The 21,974-nt window shown below is 36.7% G+C and overlaps 1 protein-coding gene across 5 annotated transcripts in view; it reads right to left on the reverse strand.

The window, feature by feature from the left end:
• Window positions 1–4,985: 4,985 nt before the first annotated feature.
• The window catches only part of TTC33 (tetratricopeptide repeat domain 33), a 39,494-nt gene continuing 22,505 nt past the window's right edge, over window positions 4,986–21,974 (reverse strand). For all 5 annotated transcript variants that reach the window (XM_060637665.3, XM_060637663.3, XM_060637662.3 and 2 more), the window contains 3 exons: window positions 12,643–12,724; window positions 11,060–11,191; window positions 4,986–6,991 (listed from right to left, as the gene is read on the reverse strand). In XM_060637665.3, the coding sequence (XP_060493648.1) occupies window positions 6,638–6,991; window positions 11,060–11,191; window positions 12,643–12,724 (568 nt within the window). In that variant the 3' untranslated portion in view covers window positions 4,986–6,637. The remainder of the gene's footprint in view (window positions 6,992–11,059; window positions 11,192–12,642; window positions 12,725–21,974) is intronic.

The following is a 21,974-nucleotide window of genomic DNA, read 5'->3' on the forward strand; positions in this document are numbered from 1 at the left end:
AATTCTGCTCTTCGAAAAATATCATTAAGAAAACAAAAGGGCAGAGCACCTCATACCTCAGACGGGTTAAGTGGCCAACTGTTGATCTCAGCTCAGGTCATGATCTCACAGTTCATGAGACTGAGCCTTGCATGGAGCCCAGCTAACAGCTGAACCATCAGTGCAGAGCCTGCCTGGGATTCTCTCTCTCCCTCTCTCTCTGCCCCTCTCCCACTCACGTTCTCTCTCAAAATAAACAAACTTAAAAAAAAAAAAATGAAAAAAGAAAACCAAAGGCAAACCACAGATAGGGACAAATTATTCACAATACAAATATCTCATAAAGAGTTTTTGTCCAGAATATAGAAGAAATCCTTACAACTCAATAATTAGATAACCCAAATGAAAAACTGGCAAAATACTTGAACAGGCCCTTCCCAGAAGAAGATACACAAATGTCAAATAAGCATATGAAGAAACATTTAACATTACCAGAGAAATGCATATTAAAACTACAATGAGGGGAGCCTGGGTGGCTCAGTTGGTTGAGCATCCGACTGTTCATTTCAGCTCAGGTCATGATGCCAGGGTTGTGGGATTGAACCCTGTGTTGGGCTCTGCGCTGAGTGTGGAGCTTGCTTAAGATTCTCTTTCCTTCTGCCTATCTCTGCCACTCATGCTCTCTCTCTAAAACAAAAACAAAAAAAATGTTTAAAAATGAGATATACTATATATACATCCACTAGTTAAAAAACAATGACAACATCAAGCTTTGACAAGGATATAGAGCAACTGAAACCTTTAAATACACTGTTTGTCAGAATGCAAAATGGCACAGATACTATGGGAAAGTTTCAGTTTCCTGTAAAGTTACACATAACTTACCATAAGACGCAACAATCCTACCTCCAGGTATTTAACCAAGAGAAATGAAAACACATATCCACACACAGACCTGCAACATACGTACACAGCAGCTTTATTCATAAGAGACCACAACTTAGATGTTTATCAACAACCTAGATGTCCATCAACATATATGAATAGCTACAAATTGTGGTGTATCCATACAACAGAATAATACTCAGCAATAAAAATAAAACATATTGCCAATATACAAAATAGCATAGATGAATCCCAACATGGGTGGATTTCAAAAGTATGCTGAACAAAAACTGTCAGACACAGAGTAAATATTGTATGGTTATTTGAAGTTCTACAAAAATCAAATCTAATTTACAGTCACAGGAAGTATAGTAGTTGAACAGTACTGGTTGTTGGAGTGGAGAAGAACTGACTGCAAATGAGCATTAGAGAACTTTTTGGGTGATGTAAATATTCTATCTCTTGATGGTATTGGGGATTCCGTGGTTGTTCACATTTGTCAAAACTCCACAAACTGTAGGGACACCTGAGTGGCTCAGGTGGTTCAGTGACTAACTCTTGATTTCAGTTCAGGCCATAAACTCACGGTTTGTGGGATCGAGCCCCACATCAGGTTCCACACCAGCAACGTGGAGCCTGCTTGGGATTTTCTCTCTCAAAAAATAAATATTAAAAAAAAAAACCAAAAAACTCTAACTGTAGACTTATAACATAGGGTGCATTTTATTATATGTATATTACACTTTTAAGAAAGTTGACAGGGTAGGCAGAGAATTTGATTTATTTTACATTCTTTCATTCTAATTAAAGTGAGTCAATGGGGCACCTGGGTGGCTCAGTCAGTTAAGTGTCCAACTTCAGCTCAGGTCACGATCTCACAGTTCGCGAGTTCAAGCCCCGTGCCAGGCTCTGTGCTGACAGCTCAGAATGCTTCAAATTCCGTGTGTGTGTCTCTCTCTCTGCCCTTCCCTGCTCGCACTCTCTCTCAAAAATAAACATTAAAATTTTTTTTAATTTTTAAAAAATATTTTATTTATTTTTGAGAGAGAGAAAGAGTGTGAGTGGGGGAGGGGCAGAGAGAGAGGGAGACTCAGAATCTGAAGCAGGCTCCAGGCTCCGAGCTGTCGGCACAGGGCCTGACATGGGGCTCAAACTCATGAACTGTAAGATCATGACCTGAGCTAAAGTCAGACTCTTAGACCCACTGAGTCACCCAGGTGCCACCCCCCCACACTTTTTTTTTTTAAATCAAGTCAATATTGTGGTCTATGACAATTCCAAGTGAGTAGATCTTTTAAATATTCTGAAAATGTTTACATATTACCTTGCAATTAACATTACCTTAAAATTAACATTCCAATAACATAGAATTACCATGATTAAAAAAAATAATAAAATTAGAAAAAAATTCCCAATTTGGTTTTTAATTTATCTCATGCTTTGAAATGTAATTTTCATAGGGTGCCTGAGTGGCTCAGTTGGTTAAGTGTCCAACTCTTGGTTTTGGCTCAGATCATGATCTCACAGTTCCATGAGATTAAGCCCCGTGTCAGGCTCCTCGAAGATAGCACAGAACCTGCTTTGGATTCTCTCTCTCCCTCTCTCTGCCCCTCCTCTGATTGCTCTCCCTCTCTAAAAATAAATAAATAAACTTAAAAAAAAGACTAAACAAATTTATTTCTAAAAAAAATGAAATATAATTTTCACCAATTTTTGTTGGAGTTTGAGGAAATCATAAAATACCCTTTGTCCCCTCCTGTCTTCTGAGCCACTTGAGAGACCAAGTCAGGCAAATGGAGATTCAGTATGTCAGATTAATTGCTGAAAGATCTAGGTTAAAGGATGTAATTTAGGTTTGTGCCGAAAATGGCCACCTAATAGCTAACCCAGAATTAGACAGACCTGCTCACCAAAGCATGGGCAATCCTACACCACCACAGAGCAGAGAGCCTTCACTGCAAAGTTTACATGTCTGGCAAGAGAACACAACATAGGCTCCACAAACATGATAAATCCCAAAAAAGGGGTTTGCGTGTCCAGTTCTTTATCCCAAACGCTCTTTCCCAGGGAGGCGGGAGGGATAAGGGAAGGGAGCAATTGCTTGCTTAATGGATGTCCAAAGAAGCACCGTGAAAGGAGGCTACCTCTGCCCTCTGACTTCCCCACAAAGGGTAGATCAACATTTCTCCACCTTGACACACACAGCAAGTTCACATACAACACTCACAAAGGCACAATTCATGGTACACCAGCCATAAGGCTATCCAGGGCTACCCCTTCCCTTCCATTCAAGGGGGCATATTTAATTGCAAGTGACTAAAGTGACATATTTCAGGGGTGCCTGGGTGGCTCAGTCGGTTAAGCGTCCGACTTGGGCTCAGGTCATGATCTCGTGGTTCATGAGTTCGAGCCCCATGTCGGGCTCTGTGCCAACAGCTCAGAGCCTGGAGCCTGCTTCAAATTCTATGTCTCCCTCTCTCTCTGCCCCTTCCCTGTTCACACTCTCTCTCTTTCTCAAAAATAAATAAACATTAAAAAAATTTTTTTAAGTGACATATTTCATTTTAATTTACTTTGATAATGAGTAAATCACAAATTTCTGTATTTTATTACTGGTATTAAAAAAAAAAAAAAACCCTTACTTTCTCCATCCTAATATGTCATCAGTTACAAAGTACATACCACAGGCTCGATAAAAATCTCTCAGAAAAAAACACATCTAATATACCCATTGATTTAAAGATAATTATGGAACTATAGTTCTTGTGTCAACTCATAACTCACTTAGATACACATATGTCATGAAATCAAAGCTCAGAATGGCTGGTCCAGAGTCAAATTAGAAAGGTGTGTGTATATATATATATATATATATATATATATATATATATATGGTGTATATATATATATGGGGTGTATATATATATATATACACCCCATATATATATATATATATATATGTGTGTGTGTGTGTGTGTGTGTGTGTGTGTGTGTGTGTTTTCAGGCTTTGTGAAAAGGCCTCTATACACACGCATACAAACTTTTCTTACTGCTGGGAACGGTAGTGACAAGCTTTTGATGTCATTACATAAAACATAATTTTCAAACTGAAGAGGCTATCCTGGTCAGTTATAAGCATGAAAACTCTTAGCTTTCTCAGACAAAGCTTCTTTAGTTAAGTCTTCATTATAGTTTTACCAAATAACATCAATTTAAAAGTCTTTATGCTAAGACTACTACCATAAAATTTTGCACCGAGGTCCCAATTACAGATCTGGGTTCTGTGATTTATACCTTGCATGATTTTTCAACGCATATGTAGTATTTATTAGCACATTTAGGATAAATACTCTATAATCTAAAATCCTGTCATCTACAGAATAATATATGGATTCTCAAATTATCAGGCATGACCTGGATGTGTGGTGTTCTGACAAATGAGTATCTACGCCATACAATTTTCAAACAAGAATAATATAAATTATGTTCAATACAGTGTTTAGTGTTATTTCAGAAGGTATATTAAACATCTTAAATTACATCACTGTAGCATCAACTATTTTTCTTTCAGACTCAAAAGTATTTGTTAGTGAAGTTAACAGGTTTAGCAAATGTCTGTAGATCACTATTCACATCTTTACAAAATGATATATGCATTTTTCTCCTCATGCATAGAAGATACTAGCTGAGAATCCTTTGGAGCATGGATAAATGAGCTGCCTTCCCTCTCCATAATACAGAAAAAACACTAGGTTCTGTTAACAGAATTTAGTGGCTACATGCCTTCCATCCTGGGTCTTGCCCCTTTTGGGGCTGAGGCACAGATTTTATGCCAAGAACAATCCCCCCTGTTATGCCAAGAACTGATAACCATCTGTCCTATAATACTAAAAGTAGTGACTTCTCACTTTCTGATAAAGATTACAAAGTTCTCCTACCTTCCTAAAATCAGAAGAAACTGAGGTTAAATATCTCCATACTAATTCAAGTTCTTCATAGAAATAGCTAACATTTACTGAGTACTTCCTATGCAAGATACAAGGTGCTTTACATATTTTATTTTCACATAAGAAAGAAATTAAATAAATCAAATTTTTCAAAAGCTAACACAGAGGCAAATCTTTAAAGTGCAGAAAAAACCATTTATTCACAAATTACACGATAAACAAAAACCCACTACTCAAAACCACATACCAAAGGGTGAATGCTCACTTCTGTATATACTCAAGTATCTACCCTGTGAGAATATCCTTTATTAAACAAAATAAAATGTAACTAATATTTGTGTTTTTCAATTACTCTAAAACTAACCTAACCACAGCTAACTTTCTGATGTAACTTTGAGGGAAAATATAACACTCTGAAAAAAAAAAAAAAGAGGTAAGCATTCCACTAAAGGAAACATTTTTTAAATCATCTCAGAAAAATGTAGACCATTACTTACATGCTCCAACAGGTTAAGGTAAGATTCTTTAAAACAGCTTACTTTCATCTCTGACAAGGAAAAAATTAATTTTACAGCAAAAATAGCTTCCTGAGTGTCAGAAGTAACAGGACCCAGTAGTTCTATATAATTGTACTATAATATATGTGGTATAAAAATAACTCATATTAGCAATGACAGTATTGATTTGTGAATGCGATCGTGGCCTTTCAACGAAATATTTCTTTAAATATATTCTTCTCCACTCATGGGATTGTACTGTTAAGTCATGTTTCAGTTCCTATGTATGTCATGCCCAAGATATATACATTCACTGACACTCATAAACATCCCTACTTTTTTAGAAAGACATAATTTAGCTATTTAAAATTGTAATTTAATTGAGTAGTTCCAAAAAAGTTATCTAGAAAAAGAATTCCAAACCATCAGCTGGAACGTTAAAAGCAAAAGGTAAGTTTTTTTCAGAGTTTTTAAGCTTTTAAAAATAAGGAGAAGAAAATACTACTTTCGACTGGGCCAGTGCACCAGTACAATTTGATATGACATATCTATAAAAGCATTTTTCAAAAATGCACATCTTAAACATGACTCACTTGTGGTAAGGAATACTCTATCTACTTTTACAACTAAAACAATAAAACCATCATTGTGACATTGATCAGTATTTCACATATCTAATACTGAAGAAGGCAACTACCATTGTTGTAATAATTTTGAAGTCAAAATATAAGCACAAATCAGAATGAAGAGAAAGTCCAGAAAATGTTTAGAATGTATACAGTTGCATGCATTTTCAGCCAAACTTTCAAAGATTCCAAAAATAACCAAATGACAACTTTGAAGCAAAATAAATGTCAAAAAATATTTGAGCTTTGGGAGACTTCCTCTAATGCAACCAGAAAAACAGAAGAGTGAATAGTAACAGGAGTATTAGGAGGGAAAGAAATCACCAACTTCCTTTATCGTGAAACAAAAGCCAACGAGTCAACATTTTAATAACACTGGCCATCAAGTTATTCACTATTAGAGAATTCACTTTTCAAGTTGTGTCTTTAAAATGCGTTCACTTACATTTTTGGATTATTTTTTTAAGTTTATTAATCAAAACCCACTGTACTCACAATTCTAATCTTAAGAAGTTTAAATTGTAACTTATCAAAGCACAGCCCAAACACTATACAATAATTCTACCATTTAGTTTTTATATGCCTCATCTGCAGAACTCATTTTACAAACAGGAGTTTTATTCTGTCTCTCCACAGTAGATGTCCCTAGGCCTCAAACTTTAAGAGCAATCAAAAAGCCAGATTCAAAGGGTTCCTGCTACTTTTATCGGGCTTTGATAAAAACAGAGCCATCTGGTGGTGTAGCACCATCTTCCTTCTCAGTGACCGTCTCTACAGTCCCAGAGGCCGAAACAATAACCATTGTCTTATTTGCTGAAACTGTCTTCTGTTTCTCCGCAATTGCTGCACAAACAGCAACAATCTCATCACTTTCAAAGTCATAGTCGGGGATTGACTTTGGTGAGAAATGTGTCATTTCCGCTGACGCGTCACACTTCTTAATCTTCTGTGCTACCTTCTGCTGCTCCTGGAGTGTTCTTGCCCAAGAAAGGTCTTCTTTCCATATTTCAGGGTTCATTGGATAGATGTGAAGGGCTACCTGAAAACTTCGAATTGCCTAAGGGAGATAAAAAAAAAAAATCAGAGTTTTTCCTTTGCTTTATTTTAAAAAATGAGTGGATTTAATAGAATCTACAATATCTCCATCTATATCTTTTTTTTTACTATATATGTATATATATGATATAATATATAATATATATTAATATGTATATATATGTATGTATGCATATAAGATATATACATATATATCTGTTTAAAAAACATATTAGAATGCAAGGATAGACATTTAGGCTGTACCCTTAACACTGCATGATGATTATGATGAAAAAAAAAAAGTTAAAGAAGTGTGAAAGAAAGTGACTGACACATCACTGCTGAGGAGTAAAAGTCCACTGAAGTACAATTAAGGATATGGTTTAAGACAGAGCGAGTGCATTGTTCAGCTTCTGCAGACCAGCAAATATAAGAATCTAGGGATTTCTTGACTAAACCACGATCAGGAAGGTACCAAGAATGCCTACCTCTGAAGCCAAGAGCTTAGCTCTGCATAATACTAACATGTATTGACTGTCACAAGAGACAAAGGATATTAAAGAATGATAAAAGGGTCAATTGGCCCAGAATATATAACAATCATAAATATATATGCATCCCAACATCAGAACACCTAAATATATAAAGTAAACACTGACAAAAGTGAAGGGAGAAATAGCAATAAAGTAATAGCAGGAGACTGCAATACCCAAATCCCAGTAATGAATACAGACAGAATCCAGAAGGAAGAGCAATACGGGAACAGAGAGCCTGAACAACACTATAAATCAAAGGGACTGAACAGACATATACAAAACATTCCACCCAACAGCACCAGAATACGCACTGTTCTCAAGGACAAACAACATTTTCTAGGAAAGATCACATGATAAGTGGACAGCATCACATGTTAGGTCACAAAACAAGTCTTCTTAACAAATTTAAGGTGACTAAGATCATACCAAGTATGTCATCTTTTCTTCTTTTTGAGAGAGTGAGTGAGTACAGGAGAGTGAGTGGGGGAGGGGCAGAGAGACAGAGGGAGAGAATCTTAAGCAGGCTTCACACTCAGCTTGGAGCCTGACTCGGGGCTTGATCTTACGACCCTGAGATCATGACCTGAGCTGAAATCAAGAGTCAGACGCTTAACCAACTGAGCCACCCAGGAGCCCCGTTTTCTGACGACAACAGAATAAAACTAGAAATCAACAGAAGAAAAACTGGGAAATTCACAAACAAGTAGAAACTACACAACACAATCTTGAACAACCAATAGGTCAAAGAAATCAAAAGGGAAAAACATCTTGAGACCAATGAGAATGAAAATGTAACACATTAACATTTATGGGACAGAGCAAAAGTAGAACTAAAAGGGAATTTTATAGAGATAATTGCCTGCATTAAAAAAGAAGAAATATGGGATGCTTTGGTGGTTCAATTGGTTAAGCGTCTGACTTTGGCTCAGGTCATGGTCTCAAGGTTCGTGGGTTTAGGCCCTATATCAGGCTCTGCACTGAGAGTTCAGAGTCTGGAGCTTGCTTCAGATTCTGTGTCTCCCTCTCTCTTTGCCCCTTCCCTGCTTTCTCTTTCTCTCTCTCTCTCAAAAATAAATAAATAAAAACATTTAAAAAATTAAAAAAAAAGATCTCGATTGGTAAGTTAAATCTACACTTCAATTAGAAAATGAAGAACAAACTAAGTCACAATCATTTTCCAACAGCCAACTTGTTTTGTTTTTAATTTTTTTAACATTTATTTATTATTGAGGGACAGAGAGAGACAGAGCATGAGCAGGGGAGGGGCAGAGAGAGAGGGAGACACAGAATCTGAAGCAGGTTCCAGGCTCTGAGCTGTCAGCACAGAGCCCGACGTGGGGCTCAAACTCACAGACCGGGAGACCTGAGCCGAAGTTGGACGCTTAACCGACTGAGCCACCCAGGCGTGTTTTGTTTTTTAGTTTCATGTTATTTAAATTCCAGTTAGTTAACATATAGTGTAATATTAGTTTCAGGTGAAGAACTTAGTGACTGATAACTTCCAATACTCAACTCTATGTAAAAACCTAAATAATTACTATTGGGGCTATCCCCAACTATTGACTTTTAACTTACTACCTGATCTATTTATGTAAGTATTTTCTTGTGTTTTTGTCCAAATATATACATATATAGGAAGAATGGTTAGATGTTACAGTTTTTAGCATGTTTTCAATATATTTCTCATAGTGACCCTTCCTTTATGACATTTTAAGTATAGTCATTTTTTTCTTACCATTCCAGTCTTTCAAAAGAATCTCTTAAGTTGACATAAAAATTACACTCCGATTTTTCCAAGTAGAGCTCTAAAAAATTACATTAACTAAGGGGAAAAAAAAATAACACTTTTAATCCCTCTAAGAATTTCACAATTTTAATCGGCAGAACCATATCAACAGGAAAAAAAGTAAGAGTTGAACAACTGGTTCCCTTATTCAAAACAACTTAAAATATTAAGCAATTTTACTTTTACCGACTGGTTGGAAGCATTCTACTGTGTCACCTGCAAGAGTTTCTTTCTCTATTGGGCAGTCTTTGCTAAACATTACATCCTAGAGATTTTTTTCCACATTACCATAGACACTTAACAAGCAAAAGTGATAATGCTTTGTAAGTTTTTAAATAAAGGAGAAATGGGGGGAAAGTATTGTGTAAGAAGCTCCATTTGTTTTCCTGTTAACCTATAGAAAACAAAATACCATGAATTTCTTTTCTCCAACTCTGGTATGATTTAAGTCTTCAGGTAGAAAAAAAAAAAAAAAAAAAAAAAACGGAAAATGGACTTCGGTTAAACTGGTTTCCATCAGTGTGAACCTCATTTTGGATTATCATATTTAAGTTACTTGAAACCAATTATTCTCTCATCAAAATTCCATATTTATGATTTCTGAGAATTTGACACCTTTTGGTAAATAGAAATAATATTTACAAGAGTACCAGAAAAATCTAAGTTATCTATAACTTACTAAAGCCATTGTTAGTAAAGTTAAATTCAGGTTTTACCAGTAATTTCCTTAGCCTTTAAAGAAACCATTTTTAATTTTTTATTTGTTGTTTTACTTCTACCTGTAAAAGGCAAATAAAGCCTTGAAACAATCTTAGTTAATGACAAACAAAATCTGCCAGTACTAGATTAGATTTGCAAACACTCTTGAGGAAGTCAGCTGCCAGGTATATGTAGCCCTGCCGAAACAAAAACAAAAACAGGATAATTGTCTTAACCACCTCTCATCTATTTAGCCTGTGCTTCCTACAAGTTATGGTCCAGACAAGTTGAGAAATGCATTACGTACCAATTAATAACAAAACAACACAATAAGTATTCCACTTTCATAAGCTTCTATCCTGCCCCATTTTCCCCTCACTAAGCCTGACAACTTTTCCGTCTAAATATTTATCATCATTACTCTCCCATACTCTACTTTCTTCCTTCCCTTACATAATCTATTAGGGGTTTTGTCTCCATGTATTACTGGCATCACTTTATAAGTGGAGACCTTAATGTTGCAAAAAACTAACCTAAGAGTTGCTTATTTTATATGTATTTCAGTAAGGTTTACCAAATGCCATTTTTAAAAAATTTTCATGATGTCTAATACCTGAAAAAATATTCTGACTCTAATATAATTGATGTTTAAAATGGAAAAGATGGGGGCGCCTGGGTGGCTCAGTTGGTTAGGCGTCCGACTTCAGCTCAGGTCACAATCTCCCGGTCCATGAGTTCGAACCCCGTGTCGGGCTCTGGGCTGATGGCTCAGAGCCTGGAGCCTGCTCTGGATTCTGTGTCTCCCTCTCTCTCTGCCCCTCCCCCATTCATGCTCTGTCTCTCTCTGTCTCAAAAATAAATAAACGTTAAAAAATAAAAAATAAATAAATAAAATGGAAAAGATGTTCAGTAATAACTTTTATCTGTGTTTATGGATTAATACCTTTAAGAGGTAATTTGCTATTTACTCTCTGCATAGACATGATAAATAGCTATTTACTTTTTGGTTCAGCTAATCAAAAACACAACAAAACAAAATTTCATCATTATAATAACCTGACTTCATTACCAGGACTATCTCTCCTAATCCAAGCTGAGCACGTCCCAAAGTTTGCCAAGACTCCCATGAATGTGGGTTTCTCTGCACGGCCATTTCAGCTGCATGTACTGCAGGGAACATTTCATGAAGAGACATTAGGACCTACAACCAAAAAGAAGAAATAAAACCTGTCAGCAATTTTCATAAACTAGCAAACTACTAATGAATAACCATATGCAAACAAATCTTTTCATTTAAAAAAAAATATTTTTAGTCTGGTAAATATAGCACTTCAGTAGTTTTGACCCACTCCTCTGCCCATCAGGGTCAGGAACAAATATTCTTCTTCCTATTCCTAAAATAACTATGAAAATGTAAAACATCTCCTTTTCAGTCACTGAACCCTGTTGTCCATCTGGTCAAAATAAGGTGGTCATACTCTAGCCATGGTGGCTCAGAGCTATTTGAACTCTTAATTCCACTTCTGATTGTTCTATTTATGATGTGGTTTTCAGGAGATCCCAGGTCTCATTGTTAAATGAGACAAATTCAAATTTGTTCAACCACCACCCTATAAACATCTTCCTGCTACAAAAATCACTTAAACATTCCACATGCCTCCCCACAACTGGGTTCTCCAAACCATACAAAGCAGAAAAATAGGGAGTTCTAGAACCTTCCACTTCAATCTATGGGAAAAGGCTAGATTTTAACTATCATTTTGGGGACCATTCGCATTTCATAAGATTTGTAACACAACTATCATTATCAGGTTCCAAGTTAAACAATCTATTTCATACAGTTCACCACAAATACTGCCTTTAATATATATCTAGTCAAGACTGAAAATTAAAGACTTAACCAAATGAAGGTCTTCGCAGTACTTCATCCAGTGGACATAATTTGTTTGGGGTTTTCTTGGCTGATCTAAAATCAAAGTTGATAAAGAATGTGCCCTATGTTTGAAATCATTACCTGAAAGATACCTGTAAGGTGTGTAGATCAAGGCTGAAGCGCGACTACTCCCTGCCAAAAATATGTTTGATGCTCTATTAGAGACTTTTTACGTCTTTTGGATAACTTAATCCAGTTGCTCAGAGATTTTCTTTACAGACTTTCCCACAAAATATTAGAAATGTATTTTTAAAATTCAAATGTTATTTTTAAAAATAAATTGAGTCTATTCTGACCTTTTGCCAAGGACTAGGCCATTTTTAGAGACATATCATCCGGAGTCCAATCCACCCTCATTCTGAAGAAATGAAGTTATTGGTCAGTCCACTATAATTAATTTCCAAGGAAAGCAAACACATTTCATTTATTTAAGAAATTACCAGTGACTTCCTAAAAGATAGCCATCTGTTCATATCTTACCATAGGCTGAAATAAGTTAACTTCGTTGTGAAAAGAAATGAATTTCTAATGTTGTGCAAGAGGCAGAGCAATAAATATGGTGACATGTTTTCTATAAAGGAAATATTGAAAAAAATTTAAAAAGACATATTTGAGAAAGAAAATGGAAAGAAATGCTATTTTGGTTCATTTCTATTCACCAAACAAATATAAACATAGTACAATTTCATAATGGAAGTGAAATTCTTCATAACCATTACCTGTGATTTCATCTCGTACAGGGTAGCATCATCTGGGGTTAACTGCAGTGCTTCGTCCCATTTTTGAATCGCCTCTCGATACCTGTGGTTGTGAAGTTACATTAGTATCTTATCTTCACTAAATCCTTGAGAGTACGTGACCAGATGTTAAAATCAGGTACTAAGGAATAACTGTGTATCAAGAAATAGCTCTATTCAAGAACTGATGACAATAATAACAATGGTACAAAAGCGAGAAAATTAAGAGATAAAGGAAAGGGTGGCAAAAGAAAAAAAGACAAACATAAATTAAATAAAAGGTATCTTAGAAGTCTTTTTCCAATTTTATTTTCTGGGCTGAGAAATCACCACCAAAATTTCCCTCTTTTTCATCAACCTCAACGTGCAAATGTTGTCATGCATGTTAGATGTATTGCAAAGGACTTTAATGAGAAATTTATAATCCAGTTGTAATCCTGGGCTCAGCTGAGCAATCTAGGCACAGAACAATTTAAGAAGTTGTCTGGTAATTGCGTAAGGATTCTTCAGATTTAAGCTTCCTTGTCCGTAAATTCCAGGAACTCGGGGACTAGTAACGCACGGTAAGCTTATAACAAAAGGAGTCAAATGAATGATAAACAGTACAGGGATGGTGGTTTCCACCACCACCTTTTCACCGACGTTCTCCTAGTCAGGTTTCTCTTGTGAGTTCCAGAGCTGTGTGGTCAACTCACATCTCCACAAAGACATGCCACAGACACCTCAGGCTCCCTCTGCCCAAAGCTGGTCTTAGCACGCCACCTGCCAAATCTGTGGAAGCACCGCAGCACTTCCTTTTGTAAATAAAATGAAGGCACTACTGAGTCCTTCGTGTTATCCAAAGCAGTCATTCTCACGGCATCCTTCACAAGTGATTAACTCTTGTATCCTTGAATACTGTAGGAGGAGAAAGTTCTATTTACCAGAATATTTTCCATTATGAGCTGAAACTTTCTATCTTGTACCTTTTCCCCAGTGCTACTAATTCTGCTTTCTGGCACTAAACAGAAAATATATAATCCACTAGTTTTAATTCTTGGCTACATACAGAATGATCTAGGGAGATTCTGGAGGGGAAGAAATACACAACACGACACACACACACACACACACACACACACACACACACACACACACCACACAGCTGGCCCCTGCCTCAATCAACTAAAACAGATATTCTCAGAATAGGACCCAGGCATCTATATTTTTTAAACCAGGTAATGCTAATAAACACCAAGGCTGTGAACCATGGAAAATATCTTTCATAGCGGAGTAAGCCCTATCCATGTGCTGCCTTCTCTTGAATCACTCATTATTACCTGTTTTCCAGACCCTTATTTCCTCTGTATGTGTTCTTCTCCACAATTTCCTACTGGAAATGTGAAGGTCCAAACCAAACATAACGACCAAAATATGGGCTAATATGCACTGATTATTATTTAAACAGAGGGCGACGAAATAAAGAAATAAAGGCAAAATTTGGTAGAAAATACAAAGGTGAAGAACATAAAAAAGTACGTTCTGTTTTCACCTTGCTATAGAGTTCCTTTACTAGTAGTACAAACGGACAACGTCACATCCAGGGGTCTTACGCCAGCCTGACAAATGACAAATGGGCTACCGACACCTTAAAATAAGTTTGCCACAGAGCCAACCCCATGGCCAGCAGCAGGGGTGAGGGCGGACATGATGGGAGTGTGCTTTACAAAGCCTGCCTTAGCTGCCATGATAGGTTGTAGCAGTGGCTACTGCTATTTTGTAGTAGCCGGCTATATATAACTATAACTATAAGCTGAAGATTCATCCCACAGGTGCCCCACAGGGCACCTGGGTCGCTCAGTCAGTTAAGTGTTCAACTCCTGACACTGGCTCAGGTCACGACCTTGTGGTGGTGAGATTGAGCCCCACGTTGGGCTCTGTGCTGAACATGGAGCCTGCTTGGGATTCTCTCTCTCCTCTCTGCCCCTCCCCCACTCAGCTTTCTTTCTCTCACTCAAAATAAATAAATAAACTTTAAAAAATTAAAACAGAAAAAGATTCACCCCGCAAAAGCTGGTAGTCTTTGTTTCCAAGCAAACCAAATGTGAACATGCAGAGAGGCTATCACAACTACTGCCTGGACCATGGTTAGTATCTTCTTCAGGGGCTCTTGCTGAGCACTGAAGAAATACCTGTTTGAAAACTGTTGAACTCTGGGTGAAAGACTACTGGAAGTTTAGGAACAGTGTGGCCATTATTCACCTCATTTTTATGACCTGCTGCCCCAATGGTCTATGTTTCTCTCTGCCTCTGCCTGCATCGCAATATTGTGTCACAAATCAAACCTCTGAGAGCTCCGTTAATTGAGAATTATTTCTTTATTAAGGATTTTCCCAAATTCAAGCATGTATCTAGAGCCAGGGTCCCCAAAGTTGAAACAGGCAGTGTCACTGGCTGCTGTTTGTCAATGCTCTTCCTTCATCTCACTCTGAGATCCCTCTGGAGTGCCCATACGTCTCTGCTTTCCACATATTCGGACACTTCTGCACGGTGTCAGGCTATGCCCGTAAGCGTGGCCGGCACAGGTGTTAAATGGCTGCCACATGACTTTCCTATAAACTCTGTGCTCAGCAGGTGATGGACACGGGTTGGTTAAACAGCCGTGTCCCACTGCTGGCTCCTAGTTACCCTGAATGGGAATCTGAGACTCACAGATATTTTTAGATAATTCATACGTTAATGTTAGTTTAGAAACTGCCCACTGAACTTCAAAGTAAGGCATTTAATGTATCTTTTCAGGTACCATTAAAATTTCTTATTTATGAATTCTCCTCTTACTAAAACACCATCAACTATCAGAATTAATTAACTAGCTGCTTCTGTAGGGTCACCACCTATCAGATCACACTGCTTGGATTCATGTGCTAACCTCTCAAGGATGCCGTTCTTATAGTCCTTCCTTTCCCAGCCCCCCAGATAAAGTAGCCTCCTTTAAGCAAAACATACTTTTAAAAAAGAATGATGGCAGAGAAGAGATGCATGGGCCTCACCTGGTACTCAAGCTAGGAAAGGAGAAGATGAAAAGGGATCTACAAAGAAGAAATGAGAAAGTCTGAACTTCACTGGTGGACTCTTAAGGGGATAAAAACAACAGCTTGTGGATAAGAGAGAAAGGGAAGGAGGAGGAAGGCATGATCCCAGCGGACCTCTTCCTTCTTTGATCCGCACACGCACATCTAGCATGGTGGCCCGGGACTCCAAACCTATGCTGGCAACTAAAACATGTGGTTGGTTCACACAAAGCATTTGATTTTTTTTTTTTTTAACACAAAATGTTCTTAAATCTGGCCTTCCTTATATTCTATACCTGAGTAAATGACGACAGTTTTGACATAATTGTTTTGATAGAAAAAATTGCTTCCCAAACACACGAATAGAGAAGAACCAGAAAGGAAACTGCACACGTGCGTGCGCACACACACACGTGCACACACACACAGAAATTAAAGACACTCATAATTTCACCAAAAGATGACAACCATAGTTAACATTTTTATTGTATATTCTTCCAAGTGTTTTAATGTATATCATACATATGAAACATTATTTTGTCTTTAAATTATCAAATGCTTCTCTCTATAGCATAATGCTTAGTAACTGATTACTACTATTTCAATGCAAAATTCATTCAAATAAATCCTCTACTGTTAGACATTACACTTAAAGAGCTGCTAAGAGTAAATCTTAAATGTTCTTACCACAAAAAAAAAAAAAAAAAGGAATTATATGAGATAACAGATGTGTCAACTTATCTTTTACTGTGGTAATTATTTTGCAATATATATGTTCATGAAATAATCACATTCTCCACTTGAAACTTACACAATGTTATACATCAATTATATCTCAGTAAAACTGGAAAAAATTACCCTTTGGCCATTACAATGATCTTTTGGAAGGAAGTGGGCCAGGAATAATTATTGAAGAAAATTGTATTTTGGAGATCAAATATACTACACACATTATGTTTGATGTAAAACTGACTGGAAATGAGATCACCTTAGAAGGAAGGTTAGTCTAACTTAAGATAGCATTCTCATTGATTTCCTTTAATTAACAAAAAGCCAATGAGGGAAGAAATAAACACTATATTTCCTTGTCTGTACTACTCCCCTTCCAATTTTCTATTGATATGACCTGCCAGCTTTACAGGAAACATACCTTCAGTTGCCAGTTGGTTTGGTTCTTAAAATTAGCCATCTTTATGTTAATCAAAAATTCAAATGGCCCTAATACTCTTTGATAAGATTATGTACACCTAAAATACAAATCATATTTAAGCTGTTCAATCCTCAAAAACTAGCTTACCTGTTTAACAACTAGAATGATACTTTTAAAATATTTACTTTAGGTCTTACAGAAAAGGGGGAAAATCCTTACAATGAAACACAAATAAGCAACCCTCTCGTGTCCTCTTCTCAATCTAGCCTTCAAAACGCATGCACATAAATGAATACACTTAAAAGCTCCACTTCAAATGAACAATGACTTTCAATTTGCACTGTGTAAACAATAAAAGAACATGTACATGAACACTATTCTCAAAACCTCTGTGAGGGACAAAGACAACTTTTTTCTCTCAAAAACTTACAAATAAAAATAACAAACCTCTAAACAAAGGCCAGTAAGGAAATGTTCTTTACAGTGGGAAAAATCAGCTCATGTGCACATGCCCCCTAAAACCCATCTGTTACTTACTTGGTTAACAATATACTCCAAGAAAAAAGGGTAGGGCTTGGGAGGGGGGAAAATGCCTTTTTAAATGCACATCCTGTTTGACCCAGCAATTCCATTTCTATAAATCTTTCTTTCGAGCTGACCTGGATGTATGCACACTTCTGTCTCTGAAAGGCCAGTCACTATATCATTCATAAAAATTAAAGATGAAAACATCCTTTCTCAAAAAAGAGATGGCAAGATACATTTTAATACATCATGCAATGAAATACAAATACCCCATCATATCCAAATATTTCTGGTTTGGTTTCTGGTTTTAGATAGAGTCTAGTTGTAGACTCTGGTTTTAGAGTCTGGATGGTTAAGGGATAGTATATGGCCTTTTTTTTTTTTTTTTAAAGGCAGTTCTATACAAAATAATCTCTAAGATATATTAAGTAAAAAAGGCAAGGGAGAGAATGGTGTATATATTTAGAATATCAACATTTATGATGTTTTAAAAGATATATACATACACATGCTTATAAATCTAAAGATTATCTTTGGCAAGATATCAAAGAACTGGTAACTGGTTTCCTGTGGGAAAGTGAACTAAGAGACCAGAGGACAGGAGTAAGGGCAAGATTTAGTCTTCATTGTATAGCCTTTGTTGGTATTGCATTTGCTTTTTTTTAAATCATGTACATATGTTACTGTCTTTTTCTTTTCATTACAAATCATACAAATACATTAAACAAACCATGGATTGGTTAAGTTCATACAGAGAGAGAGTAAATGAGAAAGAGAAAAGATACCAGGGCTCAAGTTTTCAAAATTCAGAGGTCAAGCAGAGAAGGAAGGGCTAGCAAAGATGACTGAGAAGTTGAGAAAGAAAGGAAGAAATTCAGGAGTGTGTGTGATTTCAAAGAAACCAAAGAGAAGCCTGTCACAGAGAGAGTGCCGGGTTGTACCTAAGAGAGATGCAGCAGCATGTCAATCATTGGTGACACTGACCAAACAGCATTCCTGGAAGGGCAGGAGTGGACACCAGACCGCTGAGCAAAGTGGGAGTAAGAAGTAGGAACAACGAATGCTGGCAACTCATTGGGGAAGTCTGTGAATACCAAAAAGGGAAATGAAAAGATAACTAACTAGGAATATAAAATCCAGAGAAGGCTGACACAGATCTCTAACACATGTCCAGACCGGACTTATTATCATCTCCCACTCTAGACTTACTCTATGCTTGCAACCATGGCTTAGAGAACAGCACCACCGAGTCACTGAGACAGAATCCCGGAGTCAGCCTTGACTATACTTGCCCTGCCCTAGGTTACATGAGTTGTCAATTCTCTAATTCATCCTTTAACTCACGGTCACTGCTCCTATTTAGTGTAAGTCCTCAGCCTTCCTTGCTGGGATGATCAAAAATTCAAGTAATGATTTTTAAAAATTTTTTCAATGTTTATTTATCTGTGAGACAGAGCAAGAGCAAGGGAAGGACAGAGAGAGGGAGACACAGAATCCAAAGCAGGCCCAAACTCACAAGCTGTGAGATCATGACCTGAGCCCAAGTCAGTCGGACGCTTAACTGACTGAGCCACCCAGGCGCCCCAAGTAATGACTTTCGTTGGCCTCCTTTCGGCTGGAACACTGTTCGGCCTGTTCTTCAGCTAATTCCAATGTGTCTTTCCTGACTCTGCCCTGATGCCCTCTCCTCCCAAAAATCATCTCAAATACTCTTTAATGCTTCTATTTCCCCATTTAGTTAAATGCCCTTCTTTTAGATCATCCAAAGAACTCTCTAAATAGTCCTCTTTACTACATATCGAAACAGTTTCTGTGTATCACCCACAAAAGATGTTTATTTAATATTTTCTTTGTGGCATCCATGCTTAACAAAAATCACCGAATACATTTTCAGTGAGTAAAAAATATATATATATAAGAAATTAATATGCCAGACTAATTTGGGTGAGGAGAGTAGAATATAAAACAACAAATGTCAAATGATGTTGAATATAATTTTATCTTTGCCAAATCAGAAAGACTTTTTAAAAAATTTTTTAGAAAGACTTCCAGACTTTACACAGCTTTAAGTTTTAATTTAAAATTTAATTCGATTAGATTTTTGATAAAAAGAAAAGCTGCACACATTAAAATGTAATGTAACTCATTAGCTGTCTTCCAGATATAGTTGATTCTCATTCTTGTAGTTATGTTCTATAAAGCTGCTGTAAAGACTGAATTAGTGAATACTGAATCACGGCTCATAGGGGAATACAGGGTTAAGTTTCTGCAAGCCTCTGGTCATATTTGTATCAACTGATTAATATATAGCCTTGTTTTATGTGCTCCTGTTTAAAGACATCTTATTTAATAAATATTGCTGATTCATTAACATTGATCTCACAGCCCACAGCACTGTAACTCATGCCTGGACGAAGCTTACTGGACAAAGCTTACTGAATGAACACATGTAGTTTCTCTGTAAGGCACATCACAGCCTTCTTGTCTTTAGGAACACTAGACAGCACTTCTGAACTATACTTCAGAGGCGTTTTAAACAGCAAAATCACCAACAAAGGGCACAAAAATGTGGAAAATATAACACTAGACAGACCCCAAAAAGGGACACTTGTTTATACAGTGTGAGAGCTGAAACAAGAAGGCAGAGCACCTGCCGTGTTGGACTCAGCTGGGAATACACACAGGAGGCACTCAGATTCTCTCAGCTCTGCCGATGTCCACTAACAACTGTGAAAGCACCGTGAGCACTGATTTGGGGGTTACCAATATATTTGTGAGTGGGTAAACTCATAAATGAGGAAGCCATGAATGAGGTTTCACTGTATTTAAGAAGAAATGTTATAGCACTTTTTCTGTGTCAAATAAAATATAGCTACAAAGGAGTATCACTTTCACTAATATCATGACAGATTTCTAATTGATTTCTATCAATTTTACATCCTTATGTGGAAACATCAAAATAAATTTAAAAATTATTTCCATACAGCTACATTTTTATCAAATCCCTAGTAAATATTAAGATTCCTCATTATTATATATTATCATTAAATAATCTTATTTCCTCCTTAAAACCTATGTCATCAAGAACTTTAAAGTTTTCACCTTATTTTATATTGTGTTTCTAATAATATTTACAGTAATTGTGCCCCATGGGCACCTGGGTGAGTCAGTCCAGTTAAGCATGACTTTGGCTCAGGTCATGATCTCATGGTTTGTGAGTTCAAGGCTCCCATGGGGGGGGGGGGGGGGGCGCAGAACAGACCCACTTTGGATACATTCTCTCTGGCCCTCCCCCACTCATCTCCCCCTCAAAAATAAATAAACATTTAAAAAATAATAATAATTGTACCCCAAAATGATAGAAATAACTTCTCTGGCTGAATTTATATTTTCATATTGGAAGTGGTTTTCTTTTGTTCAGGATATATTTGAAATTAAAAGTTTAGTTTGCTTCCTTGATTTTATAAACACTTTCATATAGACGTTATAATGATATAGAAAGTAGTTTTAGACAGGTTTAATTTGAGTGAAAGTTGTGTGATTTCCAATGTAGGTAAATCAGGTTCCAACTTTTAGACAATGATAAATTTTCTGAATTAAACAAAAAAAATTCCTCAAGTTATTTTGAGGTTTTTCTGTCTAGAATTTGGAGTAGCATTCTGAAGAAAGCAAGGACAAAATAATGTGTAGCTAATACAATGAACATTCTAATAAGGAACCTAATTTCCATAGCTCAGAAAGAAAGAAAAAAGGATCTGCAAGAGGCAATAAAAGAGAAAAAACATAATTATTGCATATCTTCTCAAGACATACATATTTAGTGAAAGGAGGGCTGGATTGGAAAGAAGTGCTGAGATAATGCTCAGAGTAGAGTTCCTGGGTGGTTTTATTAGGCAAGGGAAAGATATAAATATACTTTAAATTCCAAACTGCTCCGAGTTTTAGTCACTATCACTTATTAAAATTACGTGGACTCAGGATTAGGCTGAATCATAAAGCCCACTTTCAGTAATAATTTAAACTATTTACTTACACAAAAGAACAAACACATCTTAAAAGTTTTTAATTTTTTATTATAGACAAGAACAAACAATTCAGAGCAGATCAACTGCCTCTGGAAACAGTAGGAAGGAGCTCTGAAATTACATAAAGATGTATGCACACTGAATAAAGGTCATTTTCCAAAGCAAATTAAAACAATGATGCCAACTTCTACGTGGTATAGGATGTTCCCTAGTTGTTCCTGTATTGAAAGCAATTGCCCTGGTCTACTCGTTGCCATACTAGACAATGAGTTTTCTGAAACAAGTGAAAAGTCACAATTTTAACCTCCCAATTTCAACTTCAGATATAGAGATCATTTAAAATTATTTTATCACCTAGGGGTGCCTGGGTGGCTCAGTCCATTAAACATCTGGCTCTCAAATTTGGCTCAAGTCAGGATCTTGCAGTTCGTGAGATGGGAGCCCCAGGTCAGGCTCTGCACTGTTGGTGTGGAGCCTGCTTGCGATTCTCTCTCTCTTCCTCTCACTCTGCCCCTCCCTCTCCCTCTCTCACTCTCTCTCAAAACAATTAAATAAATTTAAAAA

This window comes from Panthera onca, chromosome A1, assembly GCF_046562875.1.
Source record: "Panthera onca isolate mPanOnc1 chromosome A1, mPanOnc1 haplotype 2, whole genome shotgun sequence".
Taxonomy (NCBI): Eukaryota; Metazoa; Chordata; class Mammalia; order Carnivora; family Felidae; genus Panthera; species Panthera onca.